General features: G+C 36.1%; 1 protein-coding gene across 2 annotated transcripts; it reads left to right on the top strand.

Annotated features, from left to right (window-relative positions):
* Window positions 1–525: 525 nt before the first annotated feature.
* LOC127428927 (serine/threonine-protein kinase Nek6-like) lies at window positions 526–19,882 on the top strand. Of its 2 annotated transcripts, none has more exons than XM_051677610.1 (10): window positions 526–681; window positions 7,966–8,043; window positions 8,244–8,387; window positions 11,331–11,393; window positions 11,480–11,590; window positions 12,810–12,918; window positions 13,023–13,130; window positions 17,224–17,318; window positions 17,410–17,523; window positions 19,116–19,882. In XM_051677610.1, the coding sequence occupies exons 2-10, from the start codon at window positions 7,981–7,983 to the stop codon at window positions 19,224–19,226; spliced, it is 918 nt and encodes a 305-aa protein (XP_051533570.1). In that variant the 5' UTR covers window positions 526–681; window positions 7,966–7,980; the 3' UTR covers window positions 19,227–19,882. The 2 variants fall into 2 exon arrangements, with proteins under 2 accessions (XP_051533570.1, XP_051533571.1); XM_051677611.1 differs by lacking the exon at window positions 526–681 and adding an exon at window positions 6,736–6,877.
* The last annotated feature ends 172 nt before the right edge of the window (window positions 19,883–20,054 follow it).

The following is a 20,054-nucleotide window of genomic DNA, read 5'->3' as shown; positions in this document are numbered from 1 at the left end:
TGTGATACCAAATGCTTGGAGTAACACAAGATAATATATAATATAAATACATTTAAATATTAAAATGTATATTAATTGATAATATACTTTATAAAATTATGATTTTATGATTATTATTAGTAGTACTATTATTACTATCAATAATAATAATAACAATAATAATAATTATTATTATTGTTATTATTACTATTATTACTATCAATAATCATAATAATAACAATAATAATAATTATTATTATTGTTGTCGTTGTTACTGTATTTAAATGATTTATTATAATATATATATATATATATATATATATATGACTTATTATTATTATTATTATTACTATTATTATTACAGTTAACGTTATTATAAATAATATATAATAATATTTAATATTATAAATATATTCATAATAAAAATTATATGTAATATCATAGTAATACTAGTATTACTTTGTAATGTATTCCTTATGCACCAAAGCATGATCTCTAAATGCCAAAAGCTTTTTTGCTTGGTCTCATAACTAAAGGAAACACAAACTAAGAAGCTTTGCTCTAGACAGAGAGCAGAGACATGTGATGCATGGGGTGTGACTCAAACTTGCGTGGACGGGACACGAGTGTCTGGATGCTGATCGAAGGGGCTTCTCAAAATTTTTCAGCCCCTGTAAATGTCTCAAGCACCGTTCTGGAGAGGTAAGTGGAACTACTGCGTGACTTTTAACCCAATTTGTTTAAAACAAGATGCTCGTGACGATTTGCGCACCCCTCGCGACACGGTGTGTTAGTTGCTAAATGTTTTCATGAGGGAGATCGTGCCAAATTACGCGTGGGGTTGACTTGGCTTATGTGCAGATAATGTCTGTGTAACGCTCTAAAGAGAAAAGGAAAGAGTGAGAGGATCTAAAAGAAGACATTGCGGAAAAACAACCATTCTTATATAGTTATAAAAATAGAAGATATGCTACGAAAAGTATTGCACATGGTTTACTTCACGTCTTATGGTCTTTGCAGTGTATATTTGATCGTGTGTGTTAAATATGGAGCAGAGGAATGTAGATCTGTGTTGAAAGTTCGTGCAACTGAACGTGTTTTCTTAACTCAAACACAGATAGGGCCTAATTCTGCTGCATAACTTCTTTCCATATGCGCATAACAAAGCCTAAAACAATCACATTGCATTTTAAATATGCTATTATAAAGGGACAATAAGAAGTATAAAGGAAACTTTAAAGCTTAGAAATGCTATTCGATACACAGCACAACGGGAACACCCACATTCAGCCTGTGCAAAGCGACTGTAACGCTTCTATAGTTTATGCAAATATACGACACAGCTTTGAATAATCATTAGTATATGATAATGACTCATTTATGATATCAATTTATGTCATATGATAGTAACTGTTATTACAAAGTTATGTGTGTGATAGTATTGCAGAGTGGTTGGGGGTTTCATTTTATAAGGGGAACTGCTGTGTTTTGACTCCGCCCACAGTGAGTGTTTGTTTGTATCTATTCACGTGTTTTGGTGCACAAAGTATCTCTTTTGCCCGTGATAGCTACTCGTCTGTGACGTAATCGCTCTAAATAGAATTGCACCGTGACGTATAAGGTAAAGGGCCCCAAAAGTAATGGGCTAGTGGTCTTTTTTTTTTTAAACAATATTATTTTAGGTGAAAATATATATGAAAGTACACTTAAAAAAATTGTTAGCCTAAGTATGTGCTTCATGTGGTAACAACTGTTTTATTGTTTTCTATATATACATTAGGTTACATCAACAAAAGTAATTTTAAGGGTTCCTATACATAAATCTCATTTAAATATACACAGCCTGGTCAAAAAAAAAAAAAAAAAGAGCTTTAAATAAGCAGATACTTAAGAGCCTATGATTGGATCATTATTGCAGTGATTAATATATTTCAGCTGACAACAATTCATTTAAAGTTAGAGCATTTCCACATGCACAATGTGACGAGAACTGTGGAGCAATGGAAAAAGGTCATGTGGTCTGATGAGTCCAGATTTACCCTATTCCAAAGCGATGGGCGCGTCAGGGTAATAAGGGAAGCACATGAAGCGATACACCCGTTATGCATATTGCCCACTGTACAAGCCTTTCGAGGCAGTGTTATGATCTGGGGTTGCTTCAGTTGGTCAGGTCTAGACTCAGCAACATTATGTGGCAATAAAATGAAGTCAGCTGAGTAACTGAATGTACTGATTGACCAGGTTATCCCATCAATGGATTTTTTCTTCCCTGACGGCACGGGCATATTCCAGGATGACAGTGCCAAGATTCATCTGGCTCAAATTGTGAAAGAGTGGTTCAGGGAGCATGAGGAATCATTTTCACACATAAATTGGCCACCACAGAATCCTGACCTTAACCCCATTGAAAGTCTTTGGGATGTGCTGGAGAAGACTTTAGAGAGTGGTTCAACTCTCCTGTCAACAATACAAGATCTCGGCCAAAACTTAATGCAGCTCTTAAACTTAATGCGTGCCGTAGTCAAAGCTGAAGGCGGTCCAATGAAATATTAGAGTATGGGTTAGGGTTAGTTGGTTATGTACATATACGCCTAAATACACTGCCTAGTATCCCAGGCAATGTATTTAGGCGTATATGTACATATTCAAATTCCAGTTGTACTTGGGAAAAATATGTTAAATATATGAAAACTGCTATTTTTGTAGCATTTTGAAATATACGTTGCATATATTTATGAGCATGTGACTTTTTATATTATATAAGTGAAAACCAAATATTAACATATATTTCATATGTGTGTTCTGCATATGTTGCCATATATGAGATTTCTGTATGGTTTAGACCAGGTAGAAATACTGCCTTATGTTAAAAATGTCAGATTAGAATTTTTTTTTTTTTTTTTTTCATTTTTAACAACCTTTTAGCATTTTCAGTTCACTTGAATAGTCCTGCAGCATGAAAAAATGTTTATTTTTTATTTTTTTAAGTACAAATATTTCACGCAGTCTTTCAATTAATATGAAGTCATAAAACTGCATCTATTATAGTTAAACAAGAATTATAAAAATGTTGTTTAAAAAGGTTTAGATGAAGTATGGCAAGTCACACCACATGACTCTGTTGTCAGTTACCCAACTATCATATTTATATTTATCATATTTAGATAAGGTTTTATTGAGTAGGACCTACATGTGCATAATGACCTTATAAATGAACTGTATGGCTTATGTTGTTCACGGGGGGAAGAGGGGATCAGTGCCAAACAAGTCTACACAGTCTTAAAGTCAAACTTTTCTGTGACAAAACATGATGCAGTTGTAATGTGGGCTTCTATCACCGAATCAAATGCAATCTCTATTCATGCGTGTGTGCGTGTTTCCGTGCACACTTGGGGGTTTTGGTGTAGAGATTGTGAAAAAGTTATGGGGGATTTTGGTGTTCAGATTGTGGTTGGATCGGTAGTGTTATATCAGGCGGAAACACAAGCACATTACACAGAAGAGTTAAAGGAAGATAGAGAACTCAAATGTCTTGCAGGTCACTTCCTCAAGACCACTGCTATTGTGTTCCTTAATCATAAATCCTTTTTTTATTGAATTGCAAAAGATGTGCATGCGTTTCAGATGAGAAGAATATTTAGTGCTTATAAAGCAATAAACGCAAGATGTATATAATTTAATCTGCTTCTGGGGCACAACAGGGAAAAACCCTGAAAATGTCAGCCGCCAGAGTGGTTAGTAAGAGTGATGGAGTAACCCGCCACTGACGATTTCTACCCACATTTGGCAGGTGGGCGAGTGTTAATGTCAAGCCCTGATCACATGACCTTATTATGTTGCTTTATTAATTCAGTGAGTAGTGCCCAGTTATCATTACAGAAATAAAAATGTTTATATCACATTTTAATCCAATTTTGTGTCCAAATTTTGTCTTAACTGAGATGTGAAAAATCCTGATTTATATTTCCAGTTCACTCATCACAATGGAAATGAATGAACACATCAGTGCAATTTTGGAAAACTTGCACAGCATCCGTACTGTATATACTTCAAAAGTAGTAAGTGGTAGACTAGTATGCTATGACTAACATAGCCATTTTGATGGAAATTCTGTGTAGATTATAATTAGAAATGCTAGAATTAGCTTTCAAAGTATTGGTTTCTAAGAAAACTGACATTCACACCTTCACACCATCTACAGTATAAGTTTACACACTAAATGATGTAGATAGTGGTTCTAAGTGTGTGAGGTTTATGAAATGAATGCAGTGGTGTGTACTTGAATGATGTGTTGCATGTCTACATATGTGTTTGTCAGAGTGTGTTAAAGCTGAAGTGTGTAATTTCTGCGCCACTAGCATAACCAAATAGAATTGCAAAAACGATAAATTTTTTGTCAAAGAGATTCTTCCATTGATTGTACAAATGGATAGTATGGCCCCAAACTCACACGACTGGCTGAGCCAGTGTTGCTGTGTCGAAACTGATGGGTTGCTCAAACAAACAGAGGAATGTTTTGATAGCGCCACACAGCCACAGTGTTACACTTTTAGGTGAAATCAACCTACAAGTGGCTAACTTACAGTTGACTCTGCATATTAAGATGGGATGCGAGAAAGAATTTTAGCATAAAAAAAATACAGACATCAGCTTTAAAGTGGGGCAGCGTTGCAGACAGTAGGATAGAATTCTTTCTCTGCATTTTTCTTCACATGAATGGAAGGAAACTGGTACAGAACCGCCCTCTCCTTCCCCTCCTCAAAAAATAATGTTCTTTTTTTTTTTTTCTGCAAAACCTGTCTTGTTTGTTTTTATTTCATTTTACGGGGAAAGATATGAGATATATGTGTCTGTTAGAGAGAGACAGAGTGAAATTGCATTTTCTGTTAATGGGAAAGCCAGTTATGATTCCTGTAGTGTGAGACATTTCAATATATTTCAAGATTACTGTATGATTATACTGTAGTATTCAGCAATACTACTCACATTTACATTTATGTTTATCCTTTACTTCACACATATACACTACTTAATAATTTACTGTGTATAATGTATAGCTTGTAGAAAACAGCTGTTTGCTGTGTTGTTGCATTTTTGACAAAAACTTAAAAAAGAAAATAAAAAAGTCAAAGCAAATAAATGTACATAAAAACCACCCAAAAAATGGAAATGCTGCCATCATTTACTCAACCTCATGTTGTTCCCAGCCTGATCTCATATAAAATTCGGCAAGTGTTTGCCGATTTTTCTTTAGCCGAAATCGGTGTATGTTGACCAAATTTGAAAACACTGCCTCCAGAGGCTAAAGCGGTAAGTGTTTCAGAGCATATAAACAAGTGTGACATCCATTTATATCCAGGAGAGCTCACCAGAAGCCAGTTGTAAAAAGAATAGTTTTCAGCTGAAAAAATTTTCAGTTTTCAGCTGAAAAAATTTTCAGTTTTCAGCTGAAAATTGTTTTCAACATTGCTAGGTGTAAAACAATGAACAATTATTAATCTACCCCCCAACCAAAACCTAAATCTAAACCTACCCATTATTAGAGACAAAATGCAATGTTAGGGATAAAAATGCAACCTCCTTATCACGCTTGTGATTGTTTATACAAATGTTATTACTTCCTCGTTTGAATGGGGATTGAACTGTGGTCTCCCATGCAACTGATGCAATGCACTAACAGTCGTGCCATGAGGCAAAGCAATTGTTGTTCAGCCGTTCCAAATATGTCCAATGGGAGATAGGGCATGTCAGTGAGTCAGCATACTTTTGCCGATCCTAGGGTACCGGAACATTCGGAAGCAGCATGCCGACTTACGTGTGATCATGTTGGTTGTTCCAAACCCGTCAAGCCCCCAAATGTCAAACATTTACTTTTTATGTTCAATAGAAGAAAGAAAGTCCTATTGAGTAAATGATGACAACGCTTTAAGACCGAATTAGATTCGCACTCTTAAGTGTGCACACTTAAAAACTTGCTCACTCATTAACTAACATAATCATTCCATCCGCTAATTAAACTTTATTATGCCTTGAAGACATGGATTGTGACAGGAACAGGGCTGTGTACAGTCATTTGTGTTAGTGTGTGTGCGAATGTGGGTCAATAGGTTTGTCTGGAGTTTTTAAAAATAAAACAGGAGTTGTTCGTACATGCCATGCTGTACAGCGCGGAAGAGTATACGTGCTTTGAAGACAGCGCACACATGTAAACACTGACTCATGTTGGTTATTCTATCATGGTAGAGACTTTCTGTTGATTTTTTTTTTTTACTGAGCTATTGATATCCTAGCCCTTACATAAACATTTTGCATTTTTAAATTTTTATCACAATATTATTTACTATGTTTATAAGGCCATTTTTCTTGTACTCCAGGTGATTTTTAGGTTTTGCTATACTTTTGGAGACATTTGGTCCCCATATTGTTGGCAAAACCTGACCCACACACACACACACACACACACAAATGAATGTTTTAAGAATTTCACAATTCACTTCTGTGTGCATAGAGCATGTTTGCAATATTCTCTAGAAGTAACATGCTGCACACGTCAACCCACAAATGTTTATCTTTTGATCTGTGATGTGATTAGTTTTTTATCATGAATATGTAGTTCCTAAGAATTTCTGAAGAATTTCCCTCAGTATTTTGAGTGTGGGTATTAAGGAAAAACATTACAGTAGATTCAAGTAGGCAATAAGAGACAGAAAGATTTTGTGTAAGTGTGTGTGTGTGTGTGTTATCATCAAAATATCACTTGCACAACTGAAAGTGTCAGTTACTGGGGGGTTTACCGAGATAAAGTGAGTAGTATTCGGCTGGTCATGTGATCTATTCCCTTATGCAGAACAAAATGGCTTTTAGTAGGCAACTGCTATAACTGGAGTCTTCATCTAATGTGAGTGTACATCGTTTGAAACGTATTGGGTGTAAAATCTCTTTACAGTGAAGCTATTTATTTAGTGCACCTACATTTATCTTTGTATGAGTTTTTGTTGTTTAATTGCATATGTAGTGAGTCTTAATCAAATGACCTGCAATTATTTTAAATTATTTTTTTCTCTGCTAATTTATATTAAAATGCCTGTTTACAGACTTAAATGGCTCACTTTTTCACCTATTCAAAAAATACATTTTCACATTTTTTAAATAATAAGGAAAATAAAAGGTAGCGTTGCAGTTGACCATGTTTTTACATTTCATTTTAGATGTTTAGATTTTCTGAAGATAAAGTGAGTGGTGCTTGGCTGTACAAAAGTTGCAGTGTTCAATGTGATTTTAGTGTGTTGCTATGCATTTGCTATGTTGTTCTGTCCAACTGCTAGTAGGGATGGGCATTTGGAGTAAGTTTGTAGTCGAGTACTCTACAACATAAAAAAAAAAAAAAACGAGTAATGGATTACTTTAAATATACTGATTTTATACTTATAATTAACAACTTTAAATCAATAGTTTAACATTTTTCCATTGTTTTTTAATTCGATAACGTCATTTGTCTCTGCTTCATGGGACTGAAATGTATTCCCTCATTATTCCCTCATTTAAGTACAGTCGGGTATCTTTGTCTTTTTATCTGATTTTCAAATGGTCTTTTGCTTCAAATCAAAGTATTGTTGTGATTCACCTGGTTGGTTTGGTTCATAGATTAGAACTTTAGAAACTTGATTTTATGAAATCCCTATGGAAAATATAATGGGTAATATACTTCTGAAAGAGTGGGTGGGCACTGTTGCCCTCTATAGTAATAGAGACGCTTGTCTTCGCAAACACGACTAGTTAATGGTTCTGTTCTAATTCACAGCTGTTTTGAAGCACTGACAGCTGTTTGTATGACACCAGGCTTTGTTCAGTGGTTATTTCAGGAAAACTACAGTTATATTAATCCAAGGAGCCATCTGGAAATCCAACAGTGCTTTTAATAAAGTACAAGTTGAGTACACTGGTCATTTGAGTGATTGATTCCATGTTCTTTGTGTCTGTCTGTAGGTCAAGAACGTCATTATGGAACATAACAGCTTTCAGAATCAGAATAAAAATTACACAGTACCGATACAGAGCGACCAGGTATGAACACACACACATACCGCCCACACATGCAGCTGTTGGCAAAGGTTTGAGCTCACTTGGGCAAACATTGGAATTACACTTGTCAACTGCACGAAAAGCCTTTTATGAATCATCCACTGTAATGCTGACAAACCCACACATTAGTAATGACTCTCACTCACTGTCTCTTTCTGTTCCCCTTTCTCTCTCTGTCTCAGAGGAACATGATGGGCACATATGGATACTTTTCTATGCTGTCCAACTTCCGCATCGAGAAAAAGATCGGACGTGGGCAGTTCAGCGAGGTTTATAAAGCCACATGTCTACTGGACAATCAACAACTGGCCCTGAAGAAAGTACAGGTGATCTGAATTATATATTTAAGCACACATTTTAATACACATGAGCTCTATTTTTATTATTTTTGCAGAAAGTACACTGTGCACAGTGTGAATTTACAGTTTGCATGGAATCCCCGGGTGACCTTCAGGACCACCAGAGTTCCAATTATGATGGAAAACCTGGAAATATCAGGAAATTTTAAAAATTTTAATTTTCAGGCCTGGCTGTATGTAGGATCGAGTGTGACATTAATGAATAAATCTTTTATCTAAAGCATATATATAAAGTATTAAATGTGTCAGTAATAAATAATGTTTGTAATGTAATGTATATACAGTATATATAAAATTAATACATTATTAAATGTGTCAGTAATAAATAATGTTTGTAAATATGTCAAAATTCATGTTTGTAAATATGATAAAAACATCAAAGTCCAATGGAAAATATTTGTACGTTATTTATCTATCTATTTACACGTCATGATTTATTCATTCACATAATTATTTATACATTTCAGAATGTATTTATTGAAATATATATTGCCATATATATATATATATATATATATATATATATATATATATATATATATATATATATATAAATTTATGTCAATAAATACAAAGTCCAATGGATTTTTTTTTTTTTTGACATTTTATTTAACTATTTACATTTGTCATGATTTATTTATTCACATAATTATTTATACATTTCAGGATTTATTTATTTATTTAAATATATATTGAAATATATAGATGTATAGATATACAGGTATAAATATACACTGATCAGCAACAACATTAAAATCACCTGCCTAATATTGTGTATGGCCCCTCGTGCTGCCAAAACAGCGCCAACCCGCATCTCAGAATAGTATTCTGAGATGCTATTCTTCTCACCAATATTGTACAGAGTGGTTATCTGAGTTACCGTAGACTTTGTCAGTTCAAACCAGTCTGTCCATTCTCTTTTTGACCTCTCTCATCAACAAGGCATATCCGTCCACAGAACTGCTATTCACAGGATGTTTTTTTGTTTTTGGCACCATTCGGAGTAAATTCTAGAGACTGTTGTGCGTGAAAATCCCAGGAGATCAGCAGTTACAGAAATACTCAAACCAGCCCATCTGGCACCAACAATCATCCATGCGATTATCTAACCAGCCAATCATGTGGCCGCAGTGCAGTGTATAAAATCATGCAGATACAGGTCAGGAGCTTCAGTCAATGTTCACATCAACCATCAGAATGGGGAAAAAATGTGATCTCAGTGATTTGGACTGTGGCATGATTGTTGGTACCAGATGGGCTGGTTTGAGTATTTCTGTAACTGCTGATCTCCTGGGATTTTCACGCACAACAGTCTCTAGAATTTACTCAGAATGGTGCCAAAAACAAAAAACATCAGGTGAACGACAGTTCTGTGGATGGAAATGCCTTGTTGATGAGAGAGGTCAACAGAGAATACCCAGACTGGTTCGAACTGACAAAGTCTACAATAACTCAGATAACCACTCTGTACAATTGTGGTGAGAAGAATAGCATCTCAGAATGTTATTCTGAGATGCGGGTTGGCGCTGTTTTGGTGGCACGAGGGGCCATACACAATATTTTCAGGTGGTTTTAATGTTATTGCTGATCAGTGTATATCAGTAAACGCATCAAATTCCAATGGAAAATGTACAGTATTTTACATGTTACTTGTTTATCTGTTGACACATTTCATGAATTATTTATTTACATATTTATTTATTTACAAATGTCATTATTAATGTATTTATTGAAAGATATATTGACATATATAGATACCTTAAATGAAAGATTTGTTTTTAAGTGTTACTCTTGACTTTCCATAAGATTGGAACAGCCATTGAAATTACAACCCCAATTCTGAAAAAGTTGGGACAGTATGAAAAATGCTAATAAAAACAAAGATTAGTGATTTGTCAATTATAATCACCCTTTGCTATATTGAAAGCACCACAACTACATATTATATGATGTTTTACCTTGTGAATTTCGTTGGTTTTTGTTTTATGTACAGTTTTATGTCCCAGTTTTTTGGAATTAGGGTTGTAATAAAATCTTAAAAAGTCATGGCAATTTCTATTGTTAATGGATAACTATTTCAAATAGTTCTTTGTAAATGCAATATAAAAAATTATTTATCACAAATAATGAAAAGTAATGCACTACATTTGCCAAAATATCTAGTATAGAACCAGAACACACTGCAAGAAGTATTATTTCCATAATGCAATGTGTTTGATTAGACCTTCCATTTTCAGAGGGATGAATGAACCAGCAACAATATCAACCAGTGATTTATAATTTTATTTTTATTTATTTATTTTTTGTATTATTTGATTAGATTTTCAAAAGTAATTTTTACACGTACTATTTGGATAAAAAAAATGCTTAATAACCATATCTATATCCAAAAACTCTATGCCATTCGGTGAATTAAACATGCAACATGGTGAGGTTATGTGACAACAGTGTAGCATACTGCTAATTGAAATGTATTGCTGCATACTGTTTCACATGCCATTTAAAACATTTTTTACAGTGTATACTGTGCAATAATCAATATGCTATTATTCCAAGCACTGAGCCTAGAAACTCCAAATCCTTTGATGAATGAGTTCAATCTATCAGCATCTTAAATCATGGTTCTTTCAGTTGTTTTGAAAGCAGATTCCACTCCAAGATGCTTACAAAGAAGTCCCATTGAAGTTCGCTTGAAATAGGTAGCGTGTTTGGGTTTGTAACAAACTGAAGTACAATGCGCTTCAAATGATTTCCAGTGTTTGGACTTTGGAAAGCAACTCAAGTGTGAAAATGGTTTTAAGCTCACTTGCACATATGTATTCAACGTTTCCAGAGTTAGAATTGCAGGTAGAGCTGTTGTGCTCTCAGATGAGGGTGTGTGTTTGTTGTAATATTGTGTTGTTTTCGCAGATCTTTGAAATGATGGATGCTAAAGCCCGACAAGACTGCATAAAAGAGATTGACTTGCTCAAGGTTAGTAGCACTTGCTTTTAAAACGTCAAACATGTGTGTCTGTGAGTGAAAGTTTGTGATTTTTCTTTTCCATTCTATTCCTGCAGCAACTGAACCATCCAAATGTTATAAAATATCTGGACTCATTTATTGAAGATAATGAGTTGAATATTGTTCTGGAGTTAGCTGATGCTGGTGACCTCTCTCAGATGATCAAGGTCAGTCTCATGTGACTCATTACTTTGCCCCACCCCTTATCTGACCCCTCCCCTCATCTGGCCTTACCCTTCCTTTGGCCCCTCCTATCTCTGTCCCAGTGTCTGTTTGTCTGTGTATTTTTTATTTATTTAGTTATCTTTATTTAGGCAACTCACTTAAACAGATAGTTCACCCATTTACTCACCCTCATGTTGTTCCAAACCTGTTTCTTTCGTTTTTGGAACACTTTCATAGCATTTTATTTCCGTACAATGAAAATAAATGGTGACTGAGCCTGTCATTCTGCCAAACATCTCCTTTTGTGTTCCACGGAGGAAGGACAATTAATACGGGGTTGGAACCACATGAGGGTGAGAAAATGATGACAAAATTTTTGGGGTGAACTATCCCTTTAAGGACAAGATTGTTATTCACAAAGACTGGTAACAGATATTATCGTCTAGAAGAATGGAAGGGGAAAATTAGGAATTCTTAAAAGTTAAACAAGAAATTACATGAGCAATTCATAATTTTAAGTGGACAGTGCACGTTTCGTAATAAAATCAGGCTTTTAAGTGCACCCTAAGGGGCCGTTCACACCGAATGTGTTTTTCCTGACATCTGTGCTGTTTTTCAGGCTCGTTTTTCTATGTAAACATGCGCTAGTTGGACGTCTTTGACTGTTGCGTCACATTTTGATGATACCTCAGAATCTTGTGCAAGAGCGCCATGTTTTTAAGACAAACATCTCGAGACAGCTTATTCCGTCTACCTTTTTAAAATGCAAGAACACATTCGGTCTGAACAGCCCCTTAGCTTAATAAAAAGATCCCAGAACAGAGTAGTTCTCCCCAGATGCTTTGTTGGATAGCGTAATTGTTCTGCTTAGGGGTATATCTGTTGAGGCTTAATGTGATTTACACAAGACGTGTTACTGGATCAACATCCTTTGTTGGTCTTGGAAATGGTAGAGTTGGAGTAATGGTTAGAGCCTGAAACAACATTCCTATTCAACGATTATTGCTCTGATTTTAGGGTTAGGATTATTGCTGTGATTGGTTGATAAGATTGTTGTCCTAGGAACAACAATGGATGTTGATCCAGGAATATGTCCTGCTTGAGTAAATCAACCTGAGAGTCTGCCAAAGGTTATCAGTTTGGCATATGCCAAACTCAATAAGTGTATTAGGATGAAACTTATTGAGTAAAAAGTAATTCGCAATGTGTGTGTTTGTGAAGTATTTTAAGAAGAAACAAAGACTGATTCCAGAGAGAACGATATGGAAGTATTTCGTGCAGCTCTGCAGCGCACTGGAACACATGCACTCCCGTAGAGTCATGCATCGAGGTATACACACACAATCTAAATGTCTTTGTTTTGTATTCACTTCACCCTTTATTAGTGTGTCTAAATAGATATTGGGTTTCTTTCCAAATGTTTGTGTGTATCAGATATAAAACCAGCCAACGTATTCATCACAGCAACTGGAGAGGTCAAACTGGGTGACCTTGGACTGGGTCGATTCTTTAGCTCCAAAACCACTGCAGCACATTCTCTTGGTACTATCCAGCAACCACATACACATGCACTCGGAAACACTCAGATATGGGTAGCTGACAAATATTGACCAAAGACTATTAACAAACAGTTGACAAAAACATGTATTGGTGTTCCTTCAACCTAGGGCACTTCAAGCACTTTGGAAATTGTAAAGTTTTTTTACCAAAACAGTCATAATTTTGTAATATATGATAATTTTCCAACCTGTCTCTGACCATCTTTCTGAAAAGCTTGATTTTTGCTTCAGCTCCTCCTTTAAACTTCAATGTAAACGCCCTTTGTTATGATTGGTTAACAGCATGCAGCCCCTCAAATTCAGCCATTTTTGTAACTCAATCGGAAGAGAATAAACAACCACCAAAACATTAGAAATGTACATCCAACACATTCCATCCGAATATATTACACATTCATCCCAAGCACAACTGTTAACACTCACACCCTATCTACACCGGACGCTATAATCAATGATGCTGTCTACCATGGAAGCGTCCGTTGCGGCGCGTCACTCCAACAGTAAACAAACAGTTGTCCCAATCCATTTTGTGCTGGCGCTACTACTATTGCCAACAACACAAAGAAACGTTTCAGAAAGTTTGTGTTGACATACCTGGTATAGACAGCCTCAAGCCGTTACGCCACGTCACATCAACGGATGCACCAGGTGTAGACAGCATGTTGGCATCATAAACAATCATTGCATTTGAAATATTAATGAATGGAACTGTTTACTTATGTTTTTTACTGGGTCCTATAGTGTTTTTAACTGCCCCATATCCTTCAATGACAGTTCCTTCATTTTACGACTGCTTCACAAGACGCACACATCCAGTTTATCTTCCTTCACTGAGGTGCACATTGCCGGAAACAAATCAAAATGGTCAAAGACGTCCAACTAGCGTGTGTTTACGTATACCAACAATTAAATATAGCGCTGATAGGTGAACGAACAGTTTGTTGAGCAGTTTAAAGTCGGCATGAAATGGAAGTTGTGACCGACTTCCATATTGTGACATATTTCCGAGTGAAACAGCTTATCGAACAAGAAAATAAATGTAGGGTGGGGATTTGAGTTTATCCATTGGTTGTTGATTGGATTGTGAAAATATGGGCATTGCATAGCGTAACGGAGGCAGATCTGAATGCGAGTTTGCAGTGGACACACACACACCCCTACCACCGTGCTGCTTGAGTCAGATCCGGTTACTGGTGAAATTGATCTCAACACATTTATTATCAAACTGACAACATAAACGCACGAGTACATCGTGGTCTTTGCTTACGAAGAGGCTGTAGCTATTGAAAAACGAGTGAGTAAAAGATGACCATATTTTAACGTTTTGAATCACTATACACTAAATATAAAGGGAAAAAAAACACTTACTCATGCTGTGCATCCCAAGATAACTGCATTCAAAAATTGTAATAAACTCCAGAGGCATCTGAAGCATTGTATTCATTAGTGATCACCTCAGCAAATCAGGTGTGAAATGTTTTGAACACAGCCACGAAATTGCCGTTATTCCTCCTCATTCGAAATGTAAATTCAAGGCAGCTGACCTGTAACCAAGGAAGTTTGGGTTAAGGAACGACAGTTTTGAAGGAAAACAGATGAAAATACACCTTGCCATCTTCACGAACATGCGAATGATGCTTTGTTCAACTCTACGCAAGGTTGTGGTATTTATAAGAAAGGAGCAGGGTTTAAGCTGACTAAATGATTGAGAAGTCCAGTCTTGAATTAATGAGTACCCCAAGTGACGTAGGGAAGTCGCGGAAGTAGAGAATGGGGTGTTTTGGCAGCTTGGTTTCAATAAATGCTTTTATTGCATTGGGAATTAAGTTTTGAGTTCTGGAATTTACAGTAAGTTTTTATAGTAGAATGACCTCTTATATGTCAAAACATCAAGCAAAATTTGATTCCTCATGACATGACCCCTTTAATATAAAGGAACCTTCTAGGCAACCCTTCTAGTTACAATTCAAAATATACATTTTTCAAATTATATTTATCATTAGTTTTTCATCAAATTGGTCACATTTTAGCTTTTGAAAAATTTTCTAATTCAGTCTATTTCATCAAGTAATGTTTCATATACACTGATGAGCCAAAACATTATGACCACCTGATATAATATCCTCCGCATTCCGCCAAAACAGCGCCGACCCACCAAGGCATGGACTCTACAAGGCCCCTGAAGGTCCTGTGGTATCTGGCACCAAGATATTAGCAGCAGATCCTTCAAGTCCTGTTAGTTGAACTCTTCATCATGGTCCCTTAAACCATTCCCGAACAATGTGTGCAGTGTGGCAGGGTGCATTATCGTGCTGAAAGAGGCTACTGCCATCAGGGCATACCATTGCCATGAAGGGGTGTACCTGGTCTGCAACGATGTTTAGGTAGGTGGCACATGTCAAACTGACATTCACATGAATGGCCAGACCCAGGGTTTCCCAGCAGAACATTTCCCAGAACATCACACTCCCTCCACCAGCTTGTCATCTTCCCTCAGTGCATCCTGGTGCCATCACCTCCCCAGGTAAACGGCGCTCACGTACATGGCCGTCCACGTGATGTAAAAGAAAACCATCCACGTGATGTAAAAGATAACGGGACTCATCGGACCTGGTGACCTTCTTCCACTGCTCCTAGGTCCAGTTCCAATGGTCCACAGGACCCATTGTAAGCGCTTTCGATGGTGGACAGGGGTCATCATGGGCACTCTGACAGATCTGTGGCTACGCAGCCCCATACGCAGCAGGGTGCGATGCATTATGTGTTGTGACATTCCTCCCGTAACCATCATTACAATTTTCTGTGACTTGTGCCACAGTAGACCTTCATTCGGTTTGGACCACATGGGATAGCCTTTGTTGCCCTCGCGCATCGATGAGCCTTGGACACCCAACACAACTGTCGCCAGTCCCTCCTCGGACCACTGTCGGTAGGTACTCACCACTGCTGACCAGGAGCACTCCACAAGCCTTGCCATTTCAGAGATGCTCTGACCCAGTCGTCTGGCCATAACAATTCCAATGTCCCTTGTCAAAGTCAGTCAGGTCTTTACTCCTGCCCATTTCACATTGATTACAAGAACTGATTGTTTGCTTACCATCTAATCTACCCAGACCTTGACATGTTGCCTTGTTAGGAGATGATCAACGTTATTTGCTTCACCTGTGAGTGGTCATAATGTTTTGGCTCATCTGTGTATATTTTTGTTAAATTCTTATTGTTTACTTGCATAATTTTTACTATGTATCAATGTATTTGCATAGGTATGTAGAACACATGCTAAATCTGTACTGTATCTTTAAGACTAGGGAAAATTAGGGGAAAATGTTTTGGTGTGGTGGAAAAGACACCACAACTGTGGGACAGTCATAAAGGTTTTGAACAATTGACTGATATCATTTTTACACAGTCAACTTATAAATGGTTTATGTTTATTTCACTTTTTGTATAGATAATCACAGTATTAACCATGTAATATTATGCATTTTTATAATGGATTTGAAAAGATATAGACATTCTGGGTCTGGAACAATGCTAAAACAGTCAAATCTGTACATAAAAGGCATTTGAAATATACCAACAATTAATGATGGTAAAAAGTTTTGAAGTCAGTTTTAATGTGTAGTTTATATCACATAAAGAAAAACTGTTAAAATCTGTTTGTTTGAATAAAAATCAACCCCTGGCCCATGAAAATGCCTGAAGTTGAAGAAACACCCATATACAGTGTGGGATAAGTGTAATTATATATTTTATATGCTGAAACTATATGTATAGAAATTATATAAGAATTAGAAGAATGCTATTTAAAATCATTTTAGATGAAGTAGTGCATGTCACATTGTGCAGGACATTGTCAACTACCCATATACACACTATCACATTATACATAATTAGTACTCAACATACAGACACACCTACTGTACATTCAAACATGCCGATACTCAAATATACTCACAAATCATGCATGTACATACTGTAGAATGTAGTAACAAAACAAACTGATCTTGTCACTCAATTATAGTCCAGCAGGTGTTTTTTGCCTACCTGCACTTACCTCTATTCCTCTTTTGCAGTTGGAACTCCGTATTACATGTCTCCCGAGAGGATTCATGAAAACGGCTACAACTTCAAATCAGACATCTGGTCTCTGGGCTGCCTGCTGTATGAGGTGCACACATATTTTCAGTGGATCTCATTGTGATACATGTTATTTATTAAACATTGGTTTATATATGATATTTATGTCTCCACTCTTTCAGATGGCAGCTCTGCACAGCCCCTTCTACAGTGATAAGATGAACCTGCTCTCATTGTGTCATAAGATCGAACAGTGTGACTACCCACCCCTCCCATCAGAGCACTATTCACAGAAGGTACAAACATACACAAACATACACTATGGCTTTGTTCCAAAATGTATTGAGCTGCCTTGCTGTCTACAGTCTACGTGGGCAGCTATCTTCACACCAAACCATTTTTGTGTCTGTCTGCACTGGGTTTTTTTTCTATGTAAACGTGCTAGGTACGTAGACGGACGTCTTTGACCGTTGCACCACGTCTCGCTGTTTTTTCAGACTCCTGCGCAGGAACGCTGCATTTATATACGCTGTATTAAGTTAAAAGACCTTAAACTTTTAAAAACACTTGTCAAGACACTCGTGCTGCGTCTAGCTTTTTAACGCAAGAATGTGTTCAGTCTGAATCGCCCCTAAAGGCCAAAATCAGGGTTCCTATGGTCATGGAAAACCTGGAAATATCAGGTAATTTTTAAATTGTGTTTTTCAGGCCTGGAAATGTCATGGAAATTAATAGAATCGTAAACGTCATGGAAAAGTAATGGAAATTTCTATAGTGAATATACATTATTCTAGTTTTCCTCTAGACAAAATTCATGTGCTAAAAATTACTCTTTTGTATAGGAAAACTTGCACGCAAGCCGGTGAGATTTCTGAATTACTAAATCATTCAATATTTAAATCTTTAAATAAATTATTAAATACATAGTAAAATCATAAAAAATAAAAAACCTATAAAATCATTAAATAAATAATTATATCAACCGATAAATGTCTCTTGTATTTTATCATAGCACTAGTTTGTGTCCATTTTAATTTTAGTATTATCTTTCGGTTGATTTTTCAGGTAAGCACAAATTTAGTGTATTTTCATTTTCAGGGTTACTTTATAGGCGCATCTCTTAACGATTAAATTCAATTGTTGGTTTAGTTTTTTCATTATGCAATTAAAGATTTATTTAAATTTTCAAATATTTATTTACTGATTTAATTTTGAGTAATTGGCCTTCCATACTAAACCAAAGCAAGCTACATTTGTATTTTTTTATTAAGAATTCTGTAATGTTTAATTTTCTATTTTGAATGGTGTACTTCTTTTGCACACCAATGAGATCTTGCTAATCAGAATGCAGTGCGCAGAATTCCCAGAAATTGGGAAGGTGAATTAAAAATAAAGAAAAACAAAAAGGCATTAAGAAATAATTGACGCTATCATCCATCACAATATTTTCCCTCCTGAAATCCAACTCTGAACACTGAAATGTTTGAAAGCAAAATGTATAAATAAGAAAAAACATTTTGCCAAATTGAAACTAAAATCACAATCGATATGATATTTTCGTCCATATTGCACAGCCCTAATGCAAACTGACTCTGACTAACGCTGACAGTTGATTCCAGTAGAGTCTGTTTGTTAGCATGTTGCTAAGCTAATGACTTGACACTGTAAAAAGAACAAACAGTTTATAGAATACACAAAACTTTGGTGAAATAGTTCATTTTTAATTAGTTTGAGCTGTTTATGTCAATATCTTTGGATCTTGGGTGAAACCCAAAACAAAATTAGCATAACTGTGCTGCCTGTTGTTTGGAATAGACATATAGCAAAAATATGATGCCTAAAAATGCTGTTTAGGCAGTCAGCTCACTACATTCTGCTTGTGTTGCAGCTCAGAGATCTGGTCAGTATGTGTATCAACCCAGAACCTGATCAGCGGCCCGACATCGTCTTCGTCCTGCAGTTCGCCACACAGATGCACCTGTGGACGGCCAGCACCTGATACAAACACACACACAGACAGCGAGGAGAACCATTGTGGAAACCTGTGATCTCTCCCTTCTCTCAATCCAATACATCGAGCTATGAGAGAGACAAATAGCTAGAAATGATTGAAGAGATAAAGCAAGCAGAAGGACAGTATCTATAATGTTGTAAGCTGAACATTTCTCTAGATTTGTATTGAAAGGAATGTCGATATACTCTTTCGAATGATGTATCACAGTGCTGTGATTGGTTTAGAGACTGTGGAAGGGATGTTACTTTGGTCAGGTCACATGACGCAGTGCCTTATGTTGATGATGTCACAGCAAGGTGGTTCTATTTTTATGTACTTCCTTTGTTATGCTTATATTTATAACAACTTTAACAAGAGCCTTACAGTTGAGTTACTTATCTCTCTTTTATGTTTCTGAAACACACACACACACACACACACACAATTGTTGAAGGTGTTTTCCCAGGAAATACTCATTGGTGAGACTTTGGACAGTGCTGTGAATTCAATGGTCTTGTTGTCTGGTCAAATATTTACAATGTCATAGTACTCGTCATATCCATTTTTTCCAACTGGATGTTATTTTTTAAGGATTTTTGAAACATTTACTCATATGTGTAAATGTTGTGTAATTAACAATAAAATGTAACCATAAACATTGATTTTGAAGGACATCTGGAGCATTTTTACAATATTAGCATTATTAATAGCATTGTGAGGGTTTTTCGTCAGGATTTGTCAAGGAAAACATCGCCCAGATTGCTTAAATATATCATGGGTTCTTTTAGCACCCCCTGGTGGTAAGCATATGTATTGCTTACATCTTTTCTCAAT

Source organism: Myxocyprinus asiaticus, chromosome 38 (assembly GCF_019703515.2).
Source record: "Myxocyprinus asiaticus isolate MX2 ecotype Aquarium Trade chromosome 38, UBuf_Myxa_2, whole genome shotgun sequence".
Classification (NCBI taxonomy): Eukaryota; Metazoa; Chordata; class Actinopteri; order Cypriniformes; family Catostomidae; genus Myxocyprinus; species Myxocyprinus asiaticus.
The sequence above is the reverse complement of the archived record's forward strand: the minus strand, read 5'-3'. Positions and strand labels throughout refer to the sequence as shown.

Bases quoted from the DNA above. Each gene is read 5' to 3' on its own strand.
- LOC127428927 (XM_051677610.1), top strand. From the start codon at position 7,981: ATGGAACATAACAGCTTTCAGAATCAGAATAAAAATTACACAGTACCG. The intron at 8,044-8,243 runs GTATGAACACAC...TCTCTGTCTCAG, and splicing joins TACCGATACAGAGCGACCAG to AGGAACATGATGGGCACATA. The intron at 8,388-11,330 runs GTGATCTGAATT...TTGTTTTCGCAG, and splicing joins TGGCCCTGAAGAAAGTACAG to ATCTTTGAAATGATGGATGC.